Source organism: Pectinophora gossypiella, chromosome 17 (assembly GCF_024362695.1).
Source record: "Pectinophora gossypiella chromosome 17, ilPecGoss1.1, whole genome shotgun sequence".
In the NCBI taxonomy this organism is placed as follows: Eukaryota; Metazoa; Arthropoda; class Insecta; order Lepidoptera; family Gelechiidae; genus Pectinophora; species Pectinophora gossypiella.
Window position 1 is genome coordinate 5,887,840 of NC_065420.1, and position 18,895 is coordinate 5,906,734.

An 18,895-nucleotide genomic window follows, 5' to 3' on the forward strand; every position below is an offset into this window, starting at 1 on the left:
AATAACCCTGACAACCGGGTGGATGAGGTTTGTATTCCACCACACAAACCACACGTTAAGAAGAAATGAAGTTTATAACTTGTAGTTATTGACGTCTCTTATATAGTTTTCCTGACCAAAAAGTGTCAGCTGTTTTTTTCAGAAGCCGGTTTAAGATTGGATTGAATGGTTCGACCCACCCTATCGTGACCGCAAGTCACGTGTTTCCCAATTGGACTATCATGGCTTACACATTAATAGTGCGGAAGGCCTGTGAAAACGTCATAATTCGCCAGTGACGTATGCTAACTCGAGCCAGCGTGTTATGACGTAACTTTTAAGTTTGTTAATGTGGCGTTCAACATGGAAATAAAGGTTTTCTTTCTGTTATATCACTACGCTTCAACTCATGCTAGAACTGACGCTAACAAAAGTCACGTCCAACTACCACGTACAGAAACGAGGACATTTTAGATGTAGACCGGTATCTTAGAGAAAGCGGTAGCGCGAATGGATGCGATTTGAATTAATTGAAAGTGACTTCATAATTCCATATTCATGAAAGGCTGCTCACGACGTCAGCGCACGCCGATGACGTAAGTAATCCGACCCGGCCGTGTGACCCAGTGACGTTGACGTCACGAGTGTCTCGAGCTACACGTCTAAGGTGATTCCCACACGACACCGTGCACCGACGCGGTCGGCGGTGAAGCTGTCGGCATGATCCCATTGACTCGTATGTAATCCGCTGATGCCTAACAGGAAACGCCTTACAGCGTCGTATAGACGCCGCTGGCGTATCGAGTTATTTTTTTAAACTTTGGAATGCATTCCGGACACCACAGACACAGACAGACAGGTATATTAAATTTAACAAGGGACAAAAACTACACGGAAAACAATATAGGTAATAAAAACTAAGATTAAAAATTATTAGATCAAGAAAAACAAACTAAAATCATAAAAAAAGGATTATCCTGCGCCTACATAAAATTATAATATAACATAATAAATACGATCCAGAATTGTTATTTTGGTTTTTGAAACTAATTTTAGAAGGTTCATAGCTCTTATAATAATAATAATTAATTCATAGAAGAGACTATTAGACACACAATAAATATTGTAACATACAATAAAGCACTTAGGGTAAAGAACCTTTTAAAAAACAAAAAGTATATACATATTGTTCTTGCTTAAAGCTAATATGTAAAAATAAATAAATAAAGTAAAATTAAATTCATACCGACAAACATACCCCACCTTACATTAGTATTATATCAAATTAAAAAGTAAAAAATATTTTTTGTCTATGACAATTCTGTGACAAGCTCTCGTAAATAAAACAACGCAACGTGATAACAAGTGGTTTAATTTCCGAAATACACTGTAATTCGTGCAAGAAACACCATCAACCCAACATATGGTCGATATCGAACCGGATTATGAAGAAATATACAATCAGTTTGTGCGAACAAAACGGATTACAAAAGAAATACAGAACACGCGCCCGGCACCAAAAGTGAGGTTATGAAAAATTTGTTTACGAAAGTGAAATAACAATATTTACGACAATTGGAAGAAATAAACTACAAAAATGAGTTATACTAGTGAAGAACTATTAGCAATGTTAGAAGAAAAAGCGGAAATGTTAGTGAAAACGCAAGTTAACTTGAAAAAATGTCCGAAGCAAAGACTGACGAAAGGTTACATAGAAGTTCGAATTAAATCCATTGAAGAAGACTGGCAAGCTTTCAAATCACTACATCAGTCCCTAATCAAATGTACATCAAAGGAAAAAAGGGCAAATATAACCTATTTTGTGAATGATGACTATTATCAATATGAAGAACTGTATTTAACATTATCAGGTGATTTAAGAGACATGCTTGAAACTAAAGTAAAAAACCCATCTGTAGAGCCCGAATTCACATCAGTGCCACGTGTCAATCTGCCAAGTATTCAACTTCCTACATTTTTAGGCCGCTATGAAGAATGGACAACTTTCAATGACTTATTTACATCACTAGTTCATAACAACACTTCACTTTCTAAAGTACAAAAATTACACTATTTGAAGACAAGTGTGGGTGGCGAAGCTGAGGTCCTACTGAGACACATTCCTGTAACGGAAGCCAACTATGAGAATGCATGGGAAATATTACAACAAAGGTATGGAAACAAAAGATTGATAATCAATTCTGTGTTAAAACGACTATTTGGACAGAAAAAAATTACAACACCTACCGCAAATTGGATAAAAAACCTATTAGATACAACGACAGAGTGCTTAAACAACTTAGAAAATCTAAAAATATGTATAGACAAGTGGGATCTAGTAATAATCTATATAGTAGTACAGAAATTGGATGAAAACACACACAAAGCATGGGAAGATTTTGCATATACTACAAATAAAGATGAGTTACCTACCTGGGACCAATTGAAGAACTTTTTAGAGGCAAAATTCCGCACACTTGAATTAGTCACGCCCATTATGTCATGCACAAGAGAGAACAAAGCACCTGTAAAATCATTCCATGTGTCATCTGCAACCTCTGAGAGAACCTGTATCAGCTGTAACGGAAATCACACGTTGTGTCATTGTCCAGAATTCACCAAGCTAAGTCCTATGGAAAGGAGCGAGTTTGCCAAGAACAAAAGCTTATGCTACAATTGTCTGATCCCTGGGCATCCTGCAAACAAATGTAGACTACGAGTTTCATGTAGAGTATGCAATAGACGTCACCACTCGTTGCTACATCAAAATAAGAATATAAATCAGTCAGACAATACGCAAACTCATCACAGTCAAATCGAAGGAGAAGTAGTAGAAGACCCTATTGAAGAGAACAATTCATCACCTGCATTTCAATCATATATGGCAATGAAGAAGTCCACTGCACTGTTAGCTACAGCATTGATACCTGTGAAGGATAAGAATGGACAAACATTGATATTGCGGGCACTAATAGACCAAGGGTCACAAGCAAACTTTATAAGTGAAAGAGCCACACAACTTTTGAAGATTAAGAAGAAACCAACAAGTGGAACAGTATCTGGAGTGGGATCTACACAGACAGCAATACATCATGTAGTAGAAATACAATTGTTGTCACAATATGAAGAAGAATTCCAACTCACTCTAAAAGCTTATGTCATGCCTACACATTTATGTTCACAGCTACCATCCAAATCGTTGGTGAACTTGCCGCACGCCTGGCCACATATTCAACCGCTCACTTTGGCCGACCCGACCTTCAATCAACCTGGTCGAGTAGATGTCCTGCTAGGTGTAGAAGTATATGCTCAAATATTGAAGAACAATATCATCAGAGGTCCTCCTGGCTCACCATGCGCTCAAGAAACAAGCCTTGGATGGATACTTTTTGGTAATATACAGAGCGACACTTCAAATGAACCAATTATGGTAATGCATCACCAGATAGATTTCGACGACATTCTATACAAATTATGGGAAGTAGAGGCTGATGATAGAAACAAATACACAAAAGAAGAAGAAACATGTCAAACAAAATATCAAGAAACAGTAAGAAGGAATCAAGAAGGAAGATACATTGTGAAACTACCTTTTAAAACAGAACCACCGAAAAGTACAGAAGGGAAAACAAGAGAAATAGCAAGGAAAAGACTAAATCAAATGGAGAAACGACTAGAAAGGAATAAAGAGCTGCAAACAGAATACAACAAAGTCATGAAAGAATACATAGAACTGAATCACATGGAGCTAGTACCGAAAGAGGAAATAGAAAAACCATCTGTTTACCTACCACATCACGCAGTCGTGCGAGAAGCAAGTGACACGACGAAGGTCCGTGTTGTCTTCAATGCCTCTTCACCAGACATAAACAACATCTGTCTCAATGATGAAATGTTAGTTGGACCTCAACTACAAGAAGATATGAGAAGCATAGTCATGAGATGGCGTTTAAGAAAAATTGCATTTGTGTCCGATGTAGAGAAGATGTACCGACAAATTCTTGTCACGAAAGAAGATACAGACTATCAAAGAATATTATGGCGTGATGACCCTGAAGAACAAACAAAAGATAAAAGACTGTTGAGAGTAACATTTGGGACCGCTTCCGCTCCATATCTCGCGGTAAGAACCCTGCAACAAGTAGCAGAAGATGAAGGCGAAGAACATCCTGAAGCTAAGAACATAATACAAAGAGATTTCTTTATGGACGACTTGATATCTGGACAAGATACTGTAGAAGAAGCGTTACAAGTAGCAAGAGACATTACAACCATTTTAAAGAAAGGAGGTTTCAAATTACAAAAATGGTCTTGTAACAATGCACAATTTTTAAAAGAATTTAGTCCTGAAGAAATAAGCACTCATATAAAGATGGATATGAATCTTGGTGGCACAGTCAAAACATTAGGTTTATCCTGGAACTTAGGTGAAGATGTCCTCCAATATAACATGAACTTACCACAGCCACAGAAGATAATCACAAAAAGAAGTATCCTAGCTGAAATGCAACATTATTTTGATCCACTAGGATGGCTTGCTCCTGGAATACTACCTGCAAAATTGCTCCTGCAAAAATTATGGTTGAAGAAAGTGACCTGGGATGAGAAAGTAGAACCTGAAATAGAAAAAGAATGGTTAGAAATACGACAAAATTTTGAAGACCTGAAAGTAATAAAAATAGATAGATGGTTACAAACAACAAAAGACAACTTACCTGAAGCAACAATACATGGTTTCTGCGATGCTTCTATGAAAGCATATGGAGCAGCTGCATACTTGAGAGTAATAGATGAAAATGGTGTATACAAAACTCAGCTAATAGCAGCCAGATGTCGTGTAGCACCTATAAAGCCCGTGTCTCTACCAAGGTTAGAGTTATGTGGAGCCGTTCTTCTATCGAAACTTCTGAACCAAATCAGTGAAGCAACTCGCATACCTACCTCACAAATTTTCGCTTGGACTGACTCCACGATAGTCCTGTCCTGGTTGAAAGGAGATCCTGGAAGATGGCAAACATTTGTAAGGAATCGAGTAGTTACTATCCTAGACAACATTGGGGAAAAATGGTTTCATGTACAATCTCACGACAACCCCGCTGACATAGCCTCTCGTGGAATGTTACTAAAGGATTTGAAGAAAGAAAAGCTATGGTGGCAAGGGCCAGAATGGCTAAAACAAGGAAATATAGAGATGCACCAACTCGAAGACACCGATGTAGACCTGGAAAAAAGAAAAAATATTAATGTAAACTTAAAAACTAAAGAAGAGAAAGAAAAAACAATACTTACCAATTTTGAAGACTTTGATACCTTACTGGATTTGACAAAAACAATTCTTTATTGTAGAAGATTCTTGAAATTTAAAAGAATAAACATTAGCGAAGAAAATAAAGCAATAACACCACAAGAATTAAATGAAGCATTAGCATGTTGTATAAAAATAGTTCAAGATAGTGAGTTCAAGCAAGAAATAATTAATTTGAGAATTGGAATAACTATTGATAAGAAGAATACTATAAGGAGTTTAAATCCATTTCTAAACTTTGTGAACGACCTATTAATAATTAGTTTATATTCATTCATTGTTTTTATAAATTGTGTTCCTTATTCAAATATTGTTTTCAATTTGTATTTAGTACTCACTGTTAGTTAAAAATAACTAAGTGTAATTTGGGAGTTAGAAATTTGTTTGTAATATAAGTTAAACTTCATTTTGAAACTTATGTTTAAATGTTTAAGTAAAAAATGATTAATCATTCATAGAAATTAATGTAAAATGTTTCAATTTCTAGTAACTCTAAAAACGTTTGTAAACATAATTCAAATTTAATTTTGGAAACTCATGTAAATTGTTTCATAAATAGTACCAATAGTGTCTAGCAACTTGTATAACTTTATAAAAATAACTTGATCTCAAATAATAATTGTAAAATGTAAAGGTACATAAATGTAAGTTGTATAATTAGTATTGTTTAGCACACTTTTGTAAGAATGTTAGTCTTGTTTAACAAACATAATTCATTGTATATCATTGTCTAAAAACTTCGTTTTTGGGGGGCGGTATGTTCTTGCTTAAAGCTAATATGTAAAAATAAATAAATAAAGTAAAATTAAATTCATACCGACAAACATACCCCACCTTACATTAGTATTATATCAAATTAAAAAGTAAAAAATATTTTTTGTCTATGACAATTCTGTGACAAGCTCTCGTAAATAAAACAACGCAACGTGATAACAAGTGGTTTAATTTCCGAAATACACTGTAATTCGTGCAAGAAACACCATCAACCCAACACATATATTACATAAGCTCGCTGGGTAATTGGCTAGTTTCGAACTAGTGAAATCAGACACTTTTCACTAAACTTCAAAACACGAAATTACTATGGAATTTGTATGACAAAGCACACTGTGACGTCATTGGAAAACGTGATAAAATGTCGGACTCATTATTACGTTTTTCTTGATTAAAATTTATAAATATGTTAAACAGAAAAATAAAATAATTTTCGTTTTTATTTAGTGATAAGAGTTTTAATAATTTATGTTGAACATAGTACACGACCCAACTCTATCAGTCTGGCTCGCTCAAGCGCACGCTCTCTCTAAAGCTTATGCCCCTAACCACACCCTTACAAGCATTAGCTAGCAGGTGGCAACTAATGCATCCACCTCGTCACTGGATGACGTCATACGTAGCCTAACTATTTTAAGAAGACCACACTAGCAGCAGTTAAAACGGTGTATCTCAAAATGTTGACCGTTTGTCGTCCACACGCACGGGAAAGTTGACAAGTCAGTAATGTAGTTCCAATTTGTACATATTACGGCGTAAGTGTATGGAGAAGATGGATTTGCGAGTGGAGACGGCGTCTTGGAAAATGTAGTGTAGGACGCCCTTGGGCTAAATGGAGTGACGACATCAGTTAAGGTGGCTGGCAGCAGCTGGACGAGAAAATCCGAGGAATGAGCTTAATGGCATAAAAGAATGACGGTGTAAGTTTAGGGAAATTAGACTTGAAATCACAGCCAAAAACTCAACAATTTTAAAATATCACATCACTAATTTAAGAGCCACGCTCTTGTCGGTGTAGCATTCTCGATTCTTGTCTATCAAAGACCTAATCCTTATATATTCCTTTACTTCCTTATAAGACACGACGTTCGGCTTATCTTTAATCTGTTCCATGTAAGCTCTTCTTGGTCTTCCCCTTCCTCTCTTTCCTTGTAGCTTCCCTTCTATGATGTTTTTAATAATTTTGTCGTGTCTTATTAAGTGTTCAATCATCTTGCCTCTTCTGTCCTCAATATTTGCCTCTTTATTAAAATATATAATAACATAAACCACGATAAGGTCGCATTTGCCCACCTTAGAATAAGTTTCGCCTGTACTTAAATGCCTTGTAAAGTGTGCAACAGAGCGTTTTATTATTATAATATTAAAATATATATTATTATTGTACATGTTTGAGGAGCTCGGTGGCGCATCGGTTAACGCGCTCGGTCTGCGATTGTTGAAGTTAAGCAACTTTCGCAAAGGCCGGTCATAGGATGGGTGACCACAAAAAAAAAAGTTTTCATCTCGAGCTCCTCCGTGTTTCGGAAGGCACGTTAAGCCGTTGGTCCCGGCTGCATTAGCAGTCGTTAATAACCATCAATCCGCACTGGGCCCGCGTGGTGGTTTAAGGCCCGATCTCCCTATCCATCCATAGGGAAGGCCCGTGCCCCAGCAGTGGGGACGTTAATGGGCTGGTGATGATGATGATGACATGTTTGCACCCAGTGCACATATTGTTTACTGCATCGTTCGCTCATAGTATGTTGTGCCTCAGTCGTTACGAACTATTGAATTAACAACTAACCAGTTTCGTCCATCTATCTATGCGTTCGACTTATGTTTTATTTATGGAGTAATTAATTAATTAGTAAGTTTGCTAGGTATAGTAACGACGTTTAACTTACAACAAAAAGGAATATTAAATTCAGTAGGCCAGAGTGAGATGGTGGCTGAGTTCGGATTGGGACCCAGACCTACGGGGTATAATCTAGAACCCTTGCCCAGGGATACGGGTGAAGACCTCAACGGTTGCAGAGGCGGAGATGGGCGCCATCGGTACGGGAATGCAGGACAGAAGAGACGAGTCACTGGGACTGTACCCTGGAACCTGACAGAGGGCAGCAGTAACTGTCAGTACTATTCAGAGGCGGACAGGAGTCCTAGTACGGCTTTGAAATAGACTACTCTGAGCGCCATCCCACTCGCGGCAGACAGAGTACTGTGGAGCGGAACGCAAAAGGGAAACCACTGCCCTATTTTTCCCTAAAAAGTAGCATGGAGAATGCTATATTGACAAGAGCGTGGCTCTTAAATTAGTGATATGAAATTCGGACAAACGTACAACGTTTATCAATTGATAATAACCGTGACACCAGGGTTGATGAGCTTGGTAATCCACCTCATAACCTAAACGATAGAAAAAGGTTTAGCAATGCGATTGGTTTGTTATATTGTGTATAAATAAACAAGAAATAAAAAGCTATTTAGAGAGTACTTGATAAAGTTGAATGGTCTACTGCAAATATTGACGAACTTGGTTCTGTAAATAGCAGCTGATAATATAAAAGAAACAGCGATGGACGGATACAACTTAAATCCGAAATAGCAATGGAGCCTATAACCCCTTGGAGCTGGGGTGCGCAGGAGACAGTTCATCATCATGAATATCATGACAAGACAACTCTTTCGCATTTACGACATAACCGAAATCCATTAATAATAATAATTAATAATAGCTTCGGCCCCACACACGCCTTCCAAAAATCTGGGACTCCATAGTCCCGAGATATGGAAAAGACATAACGAATAATTAATAATAATAATATAGGTAATAGGGTGTGGAAAGGTCACATTGAAGCAATTCATATACTTAATAATGAATATTGCAATTTGACGTTTGCGCATATAAAAATAAGTGCGTAATGCTAACAAATGCCAAAAGTAATACCCCATTGCTTTTTTAGATGATTCTATGTGGCCTTTATAACCTCTTAGATATACTCGTATAACATTTAACAAGAAAACAAACTGGCTACCTACCTACTAATACAGGGGTTCCCAAAGTGTGCGCCGCGGCGGCGCGCGGCGCCCTGGTGCGCCGTAGAAAGTAAAGAGGAACGCCGTGAGTTCTATAATTATCCAAAACCACAAATATTCGCGGGTACCTATAAACTTTTATTCATTTTGTAGACGTTTTATTTTTTTCCTATCTCCCTCGAAGTAACCGAACCTAACAACTTAGCTAGCAGGGCGCCACCGTTACAAAATACTACCTAAACTTGTTGGGAACCCCTGTACTAATACAATCTCTTTGGATACATGCTGACGTCATAGATTGTTCCACGGCATTGTTCTAAGTTTAAAACAGTAGGTTACATCTGAAATGCTATATCTCAGATATTTATAATTATAAGGCATAATATAATGTTTTTTATGTACAAAAAAGCTACAACACGTGATATGAATATTACAAGCCCAATCGCAGTTATAAATTAATCCTAACTTTAGGCAAGATGATATGTACGTATCATTAGCATGTTTCGACTGTTCTAAGTTTTTTTTCCTCACTGCGTATGGAATTTTCAAACCATTAGATAGGTACTGTATAATTTTAACATAACAAAAACAGCCTATCAACGTCCCACTGCTGGGCACAAGTCTCCCGTCAATCAATTGAAGGGTACGGAGCATACTCCACCACGCTGCTCCACTGAGAGTTGGCCGAGGTGTTTTTTACGGACCAACGGCATAGCGTGTCCTCCGAAGCACGGAATCATTTTACATTTTCGGATAATCAGGCCTGCAATGGTCTTACCATACAAAGGACAGTCTCCCAAAGTCCTCATAAGGAATCGAACCTGGCCTTCCATATCGTGAGCCCAACGCTCTATCAGACCTCGGAGGCTGTTAAATAAGTCTTAAATCAACTAAGTAACAGTATCTCGAGTGTCCTTGCTACTCATACATAGTCCTATCCTACCACAAATGTAAAACTTGTATAGGTACAATCAAAGAGCAAAAGAGCAGTCACTGAGCCCAACGAATTATTTGTAAACAGTGGTGAAAATGAACCATTAGTTTTCATAATTATAAAAAAATATGTTTTTGTAGGTGTTTTTGGTATATTACAGAAACGACATGTAACCAGGAGGTCTTAAGTGCAACCAGTTAATTTATTACTTCGCAAGAAACTGATTGGACTTTTGCACCTTATCGTACATACGTTAATTACAAATGTAATACAAACAATCGTTATTCTTATAACGCCGAGAGTGCAATTTAAATCGTCAAGCACGCCTTGCATACTTATTAGAGAAAGACTCGGTTGGTTCCAAAAGGCAACTATATCGTGTACAGAATATAATTTATTTATTTATTTATAAAGTAAGATGATTCCGTGCTTCGGAGGGCACGTTAAGCCGTTGGTCCCGGCCATTAGCCGTAAAAACACCTCCACCAACCCGCATTGGAGCAGCGTGGTGGAGTATGCTCCATACCCTCTCCGGTTGATTGAGGGGAGGCCTGTGCCAAGCAGTGGGACGTATATAGGCTGTTTATGTGATGTTATTTATTATAAAGTACAGTCACATCACATACATAAAAACATGTATACATTTAGAAGGGTACGGTTGTAATTTATTATACCCTAAGATGTGTTATTATGTTTTTCATGCCTGCTCCTTATTTTCCCGGCCACGTAAAAACCGTCAAAATTAGCTCACGACTTTATCCTAATTGGGTTGTCCGAAGTACGTCCTTCGCAAGATGAAACCAGTAAGCAGACTTGAACTTGTCTCAAAAAATTCGTTCATCATGTGTATTCGGTTGTACAGTAAAATCCCGGACTCATTTACAACTATGAATATGAACAAACTTAGAACTGCTCTTAAGACACATGGCTTGCACAAAAATGTTTCTATGACGACAAAGAATTTTTGAATGAAAACTAATAGTTATTTCATAGACCTACTTATCCATTGTATAATTATTCTTTAATAGTTTTTTGTTATTTTTATTATTGTTTTCTCTCTCTCTTATTTTATTTCATTGCCTGTGTGAAATGTGTATATTCCTGTAAAGGCAAATGTGAGACGTAATTTGCAACTATAACTGCAACTATTATATATAACTGTACCTAAATTAATACACAATAAAATTCTTTATCTTTGAAGTAGATTCCTACACCTCGTGACCTGTATCGACATCTATAATGGTTGAGCCAACTGTGTTAGTGCAAACTTGGTCCAAATCGGGTACCGAAGTTCAACAGGCGCTCTCCGTTACAGAAGCAAGCTGGGTTGATCATCTGTCAATATGCGGAACTTCGAACCAAAAGACGCTGTAAGTTGTCTTCTGATTCTTTGAGCCTCTGTTTACCCCGTCAGGGATTACAGCCGAACGTGAGCGTATATTAAGTAAGTGTGAATGTAGGTATGTCTTTACCACAGATCATATCTTACTAACGTACAGATGCCTCACGTCATACAACGAAACCGTGGGCTATTTTTCGTTCTCATAATGACCACTAGATGCCGCTAGAACTCGCTAGCGCTCAAGCGTTAATTTTGACGGGATGGAGACTTTCGAGAGACACCTAGGCAAATTTCAGCTTACTAAGTGCAAGTTATTGCAAGCACAATAGATTACTCAGTGTTACAAACAAATTATACAAAAACCTTTAAAAATACATATTAATAGTTACACAATTTAGACGTTGGTACGGACGCGTGACCCGAGATAACTCGGCTAAGTGCTCAGTGGCCCCTTATCAGGTTTATCGTGTGATAACAGTGATGAACGCTTATCGTGCAATGTATTAGCGTTCTTCTAATGCACGTAAAGTAGTGTCGTACATATTTCGGATTTTCAAGGTGAATAACTCGAGTTGGTGCTGTGATAATTTGATTTTTTAGGGTTTCCCGTTCGTCCATACGGTCGACCGGTGAATCGGCCCAATGTATTTCTTTTTACCCGACTGCGGCGAACAAAAAGGAGGGTTATGTGTTTGACCGCTATGTATGTATGTGTGTATGCACGTCTGTTCCAACCTAACTTCTAAACCACTTGTCAGAATGTAACAAATGAGGCGTCACTAGAAGCGTCTTGATTGTCCGGTGGTTGTAGGCTATGTGACGTCACATTAAACTCATTATGGCGCCCTCTAGAGGACATAAACTGAGGACGAAAATAACTTTTTAACGAATGTTATTGGATATCAAATGAAAGGGTTTAATTTGCACATTTCAAATATGTACATATTACTAGCTTTTAATTGCGGGTTCACTTATATTCATTGGATAACTACGTTGAATTGATAATATTAACTGCTCAGACATGTTCTGGATAGGTTTTATCTCCGACTCTTGTATAAAACACGTATCAAAAGCATGTTATCTTAATAGTTAAGATCCCTAAATAATGTAAAAAAACGAAAACCTGTCTACGGAAAAATTGTGTGATTTTTCCGTAGTTGGGTTGTAGTTTTTAAACTTCCTTATATTTTTTCTGTTAAAAGAGACCGTCAAACCAACACACAATATTGTAAGTACTTTCATACATTGATGTATACTATGTTACATGCCTTCACAGGTTAGGAGAATAGGTAATTCGAATGACCTGCGCAGTGCGCAGTGACATCTTCCTATGCAACACTTTAAAAGATAAATATCTTCTATAAGAAGTTCTGACTTGTAGCTGCATCTCCAGACAATATGAGATGTATACTTAACATAAATAATAATTGTAAATAAGTTTAAATTTACATGATAAACGGTCGTTTGCTTATAGAATGCCGTCGGCGAGATGAATTTCAATGACAAGTTGGTTTGTTCCGGATTATGTCGTGTACAAAGTAAATTGCTAATGTGTTATGTTTAACAGTGAAAATGTTCTTCTTCTATCGTGTGGGTTGTGAGGTGGAGTACCAACCTCATCAACCCTGGTGTCAGGGTTATTATTGAGCCGCCAAAGGCGAATGCAAACGACATACTTATTAATAAACGATTAACATTTTCACTCCCTCCTCCTCCCAACGCTCAACCACTGGACGGCCTCCGTGGTCCAGAGGTTGAGCGTTGGGCTCACGATCCGGAGCTCCCAGGTTCGAATTCCGGTGGGGACATATCACAAAAATCACTTTGTGATCCCTAGTTTGGTTAGGACATTACAGGCTGATCACCTGATTGTCCAAAAAGTAAGATGATCCGTGCTTCGGCAGGCACGTTAAGCCGTTGATCCCGGTTACTTCTTACTGATCGTACGTGGTCGTGGACGTGGTTAATTTAAGCTCAATAATAACCTTGCAGGGTTGCTGCGGTTGGTAATCCACCTCTTAACCCACACGATATAAGAAGAAACGTGAGTTCATGTACGTCAGTTTGAAGTCAGCTTTATCCCAGGTGTAGAACGTATATTGGCTGTTGTTTATATTATGTAAGTTTTTCTCAGAGAAATTATCTACTTGACGTAAAAAAGAATAAGTAGGTAGATACGTAGATATAAATACAATAAACAAAACACTATCTGGGGTCAGCTACCTTGTCCGTTTTCTCCATTCCGATTTGAGCCGTTTAAGTAGCAATAAACAATTTAATGTATTTATAAATAAATATAACCTTAACACAAATCCAAGTGTCACGCAAGTTTAATTTGGTGAGGACCATAGCAGTGGTATACCCTGCTAAAACAAAACGAAGACTTACTACACACTTATTGTAAGATGTTAACTCTATCATTGTTTTAGGTTTACGCGGTTATTATCATAATTAAAACACAAAATAACGGGTTCTTATCGCGTTTAAATCAGGGATATGAGACTCCCGATATTTCGACACTGTTGCAAGTGTCTTGATCACGGGATGACTGATGAGATTGGAGTGGAGTAGGTAGATCCATAATTTTCTACGGGGTGTTAGTGACATCGTAACGAAACTTTAAGGGATGATGCAGACCATGATTCTGAGTTTTTATCAAGTAAAATTTCCTGTCTTAAATTCATGAAAAATGTTGTTTTTTTAAATTATTTTCCGTTCCATACTTTTGCGATGGAAAATTCCACTTGATATTAACTCAGAATCCCTCAAAGTTTTCGTTACGATGTCACTAACACCCTGTATTTGTTGTGCATCTGAAGATGTTTATGTTCAAATTTGTTTTCCTCTAGACCTACGATACAGAAAATCTTATTGTGTAACTGTATAGTGTAATATTTCATAACACATAGTAACGACCACCATAATAACCTAGTTAGGTTATGAAATGATTATGCTCACCACATGGCGTAAACATCCGGGGTTTTATCATATCAATACCTCAGTAGATACACGTAGGTACGTACAAATGATTTCTTATGCTCTTTTTAAAAAGAAAACAAATAAATTAGTTACAAGAAGAAGCCGCGAAAAACAGTAACAATACCAAACCAAATCACAGGAAATGTAAAAAAAAATCAATGATAATAATTATAACATAAGCTTACGATCCTATATCTCGTAAGATGAACTAAATACCCACACCTCACCGAGCTCTCTGTTAGACCAACGTGATAGGTGGTGATGCGTACCGACGTCTATAATAGTTAAGCGAACTGTGCTCACACTTTATAATGATGGAAAATAAAAATATGCCTCATTTTGCACGTGCCTTCTTACTTGGCTTAACAATTGGGGAGTACTACCGAGGGCTTATGTCTTTATCGATCCCTCGCAAATTTCATCACTACCTGACCGGGTGAGAGCCCTTCAAAGAATTCCATTCGAGGAAAAATATGCATGTGCCAGGAATACTGCGTGCGAAGTTCGATTCCGGATTTCTAGTTTCAAAGAGACTCAAATTACAAAGAGATACAAAGTTAATATTATATTTAGTATAAATAGCTATTCTAATTCGTAAACCAATACTAGTTATCAGCTGTGAACGTTAACCTCTAACGATAATTAAGTACCTATTTCCAATGAAGTTGATTGTTTAATTGATCACACGATTTTGTCAAGAATACCAACATAGCAATCCTTATCGGAGGAGACAGAACCACAACTCATCAGACGTCAACTTGCAGCCACATTTTCTACTTTAGTACCAATCTGTATTTTAATAATAAAGAAGACCCCAAAATATAAATAAAAATATAAGTTTAAAAACTAAAACCCGATTACTTACGGAAAAAATTTGCTCTAAAAAGTATTAAGGGCCCAGCCTCCGTTTGCAGAATTCAGAATTTGAATATTCTCACCCCCGCTGACGTCACTATATGAAGTTGCTCGACTTTACTACTCCAAACATTCGGTATTGAAAGAAGCAAAAGTAAACTCAATGCTCGCGAAATAGGCTCTGGAATTGAATGTAAGTAGTTACAATTATAAAGGTACAAAATATTTCTCTGAAATTCTTCCGAATGTGGTGTGTTGTGTAGTGTGGTGGTGTTTACGAAATAGCCGTGGTCATATGGCAATCTGTCATAAGTTTGCCACGGCATACATTGATGCCAATTTTGGTTTTTAATCTTGTATTTTTATTTCTTTTCATAGTCCAAAAGAAGAAGAAGAAGAAGAAAGAGGAGATAGGAGAATATAGCCCAAAAGAGAAGTTGATTTCGTTCCTCATCAAGCTTCCTCATCAAGCTGCCCTCTATCAGCCACTCTGCGGAGATCCTCGCTTTATCTGACTTAAAGGCACCCAAAACTACGTTTGACACGTTTGCCAAGTCGCGGTTTCCTCTCAAGAACACGTTTACCTTAGCGGTTATTGGGTTTGTGGTATACGTGACAAACTCACTGCCACATAATATTAATGGAGTGTGACCTAAATATATCCTTCGTCATCTTTGTCTACGGCGGATGTGGTATCACAGGAAAGTAGGTAAACCTATTATTTATAACGTTACTGTTATTTGTTGCCATTTAGCACATGGGTGGGAAGTGAAATATCTTTTGTTGGAATAACAAAAAGTGAATTATCTCCTCCATTATCTTGCGTAAGTGTACACAACTATCTGTTTGTGAGACGCAAATTTAGCTAAAGATTATCGTATTTTCACTAGTTCGACTCAACTTTTCTGTGTAATATTGTTTTGTAGACAACTTGCAGCCACTTTTGGTATTGATATGAAATTCGTGGTGACAGTTTACCAGTCTATCCCCTTAGCATTATCCCGTTTCTCACAGATTATTTATTCCGATTTGACAGGTCCGGGTTTTTAACAGAAGCGACTGCCTGTCTGACTTTTCTAAATATAACCTATTTCTTATATATTTTATATAACCAACCGATGCTAATCCCTTGACTTCAACTGTTTCATAGCCTAAGTGGCGTGCCTTCCGTGTTCGGAAGGCACGTTAAGCCGTTGTTCCCGGTTACTACTTACTGATGTAAGTACGTAGTCGTTACATGAGTCATGTCAGGGGCCTTTGGCGGCTCAATAGTAACCAGGGTTGATGAGGTTGGTAATCTACCTCACAACCCACACGATAGGAGAAGAAGATAGCCGTAGTTTCTACATTTGGGTCATGTACGTTCAAGATAAATTATGAAATTCTGATTACTAAATAAAGACAGAACTAAAACTAACGAAAAACATTTTCTTTTTTCTATTTAACTTATTTGTGAATTTAAATCAAGAAAAACGTAATAATAACTCCGACGTTTTATCACGTTTTTCTATGACGTCACAGTGTGCTTTTTCATACAAATTCCATAGTAATTTCGTGTTTTGACGTTTAGTAAAAAGTAACTGATTTGACTAGTTGGAAACTAGACTATTCCTCTTAAAAGTGCACCAACCAACAAACTCAAACCGACCAGAGCACCTGAACATAAACTTCTACCGACACTCATCATGAATTTTCAGTTTATTTACCAACTTGAAGCAACTACAGAATTTAATATCCCTTGACGAAGTAGATTTCCTGTTTTGATGTAAGTTGTGTTTGACGTACCTATGCTGTTAACTTAATTCTAACGGGTTATTGGCAAAAAAGACCGACTGTGATATTTAACATTGGCAATTCATATTTGATATTCTTTGCATGTTGAACCAATGTCATGACAGTAATAGTTGTGAATGCTTTTAGCTGAGACCATTTAGGTATACCTACATCGTTTCTTCTTATACTTAGTATATGTAATATTTTTCATGATTAAAAACCACAAAAATTTAATACACGCCTTGTCAGTATAATAAGTACCTACGCCCGAACGGTACCTACACATTAGTAGGTATGTGTAAACGTATCCAAAACGAAACTTTGTCAGATAACGCTCCTTTTGATTCCGTTAATGAACATAAACCGATACAGAAAACTGTGATTCGCCAATGAATATGCCAGTGAGTGAGCCACAGTTCCACAGATGTCATAGGTAGTAAAGTTTAAATCCAACTTTTGCGACATTTCCGATATTATTGACAAAATAAACGCATTTCTCTTCCTTCTTACTATAACAAAGAAATAAATAAACAGAAAATCGGTGAGTTGAGCTTATGTTGTCATAAATAAATCCAAAAATATTCAGAATTATGACGCCTACCCGCCGTATTCTGCCACTAAGTCGTCAAAGTTCATTTTTCATTCATTATGAATATAAAAGGATTGAATAAAGGAAACATGAATAACTTGGGATCCTTACTCGTGAAGTCTTTGAACCTATTTATCATCTCACCTGTTGCTTCACCGAATACTAATCTTTAGGTAAAAGTATTTTTTTTATACTAAAAAGTATCTCTTTTGGAATTAACTTTCTTAGAAATAATTTCTGGTTCTCCTTTCAGAGTCACGTTAATTAAAATCTTGGGCATTTTTAACCTAAAATTGTGCGTCAATCTTGCATTGCTAAGATCTAGAAAGGTATCCCATTAGCAGGTCGTTAATAGTGTAAACTCTTATCAATTTAGAGTAGATAGGTAGATACTCTAGTATTTAATTACGAAGACGAATGTACTGAGAAAAAGTAATAGACGTCGAACGCTAAATGATGGCGAAAGTGAAAATAGCCGAGACTAACAAGGAGGTAATGATGTAGCTGTGTTATGTGTATGTATGTATGTATGTGTACGAGGAAGCGAGGCCGGCTTATTGTCAACACACTCGCTGTCAACGTTGCGCTACCAAATGATTAGCACCACACCACGACTTCACCTCACTAACTACATATTCACACTAGCTAGCATATTTTTATACTCCACATTCGAAGGTTACGGAGACACGCCGATGATTTTAAAACATTTTTCTCGTCTATACAGGAAACCGCCGGTAATTATGGTAAAAGACCAGGCGTTTGTTTGTTTAATGTGTAGTTAATTTCCTAACCTACTTACTTGTTCGATATTGACGATAAAAATAGAGCTTTGATTTATCTTAGCAAACGATACGAGAGCACGCGGGCTGAAGGTTATAGTATTTTGCACGAAAACAATACTACGTAAGCAGTATCTTTGTGTAAAGAACCCAAGGATGGTAGTACGAAAAAAATGCAAAAAGTTCGAGCACAACCTCAACTTCTCCGGAACCAATTAATTCTGAAGCCAAAACCAAGAATCAGCGAAATCTACAAAGATAATTTACGACGTCTAGACAACATTTGTAACGCAGAAAATTCTTCGCAACTCAAGAATGTCTGCAAAAATGTTCTTTAAACCTTTAACTTACCAAATAATCTGTAACACAACACTGCACTGGGCACACAATCACAATTTTTTCAACTTGAAAATTAGCATAGCACTTGACTCTTTAAGTTTAGGGCTTAGTGGCCCCTTGAAGCTTGGTGGAGAGGTTTTTTCAGTCGGGGTTATCGAGAGCAGGGGGTACGCGGCACGACACGTGCGCCACTCACGGCGCTGGCATGGCGACTGAACAACTGAAAAGC

The 18,895-nt window shown here is 37.3% G+C and overlaps 2 protein-coding genes across 2 annotated transcripts in view; one reads left to right on the forward strand and one right to left on the reverse strand.

The window, feature by feature from the left end:
• Positions 1-18,895, reverse strand: part of LOC126374302 (high affinity cAMP-specific and IBMX-insensitive 3',5'-cyclic phosphodiesterase 8) — a 342,656-nt gene extending 323,761 nt beyond the window's left edge. The window contains exon 1 of the mRNA XM_050020843.1: positions 18,679-18,895. The gene's annotated coding sequence lies outside the window, so the exon portion shown is untranslated. The remainder of the gene's footprint in view (positions 1-18,678) is intronic.
• Positions 1,577-6,686, forward strand: LOC126374617 (uncharacterized). The gene is made up of 4 exons (XM_050021307.1): positions 1,577-1,763; positions 1,851-2,151; positions 2,791-5,194; positions 6,561-6,686. Exons 1-4 carry the CDS (start codon positions 1,577-1,579, stop codon positions 6,684-6,686), a joined length of 3,018 nt encoding a protein of 1,005 aa, XP_049877264.1.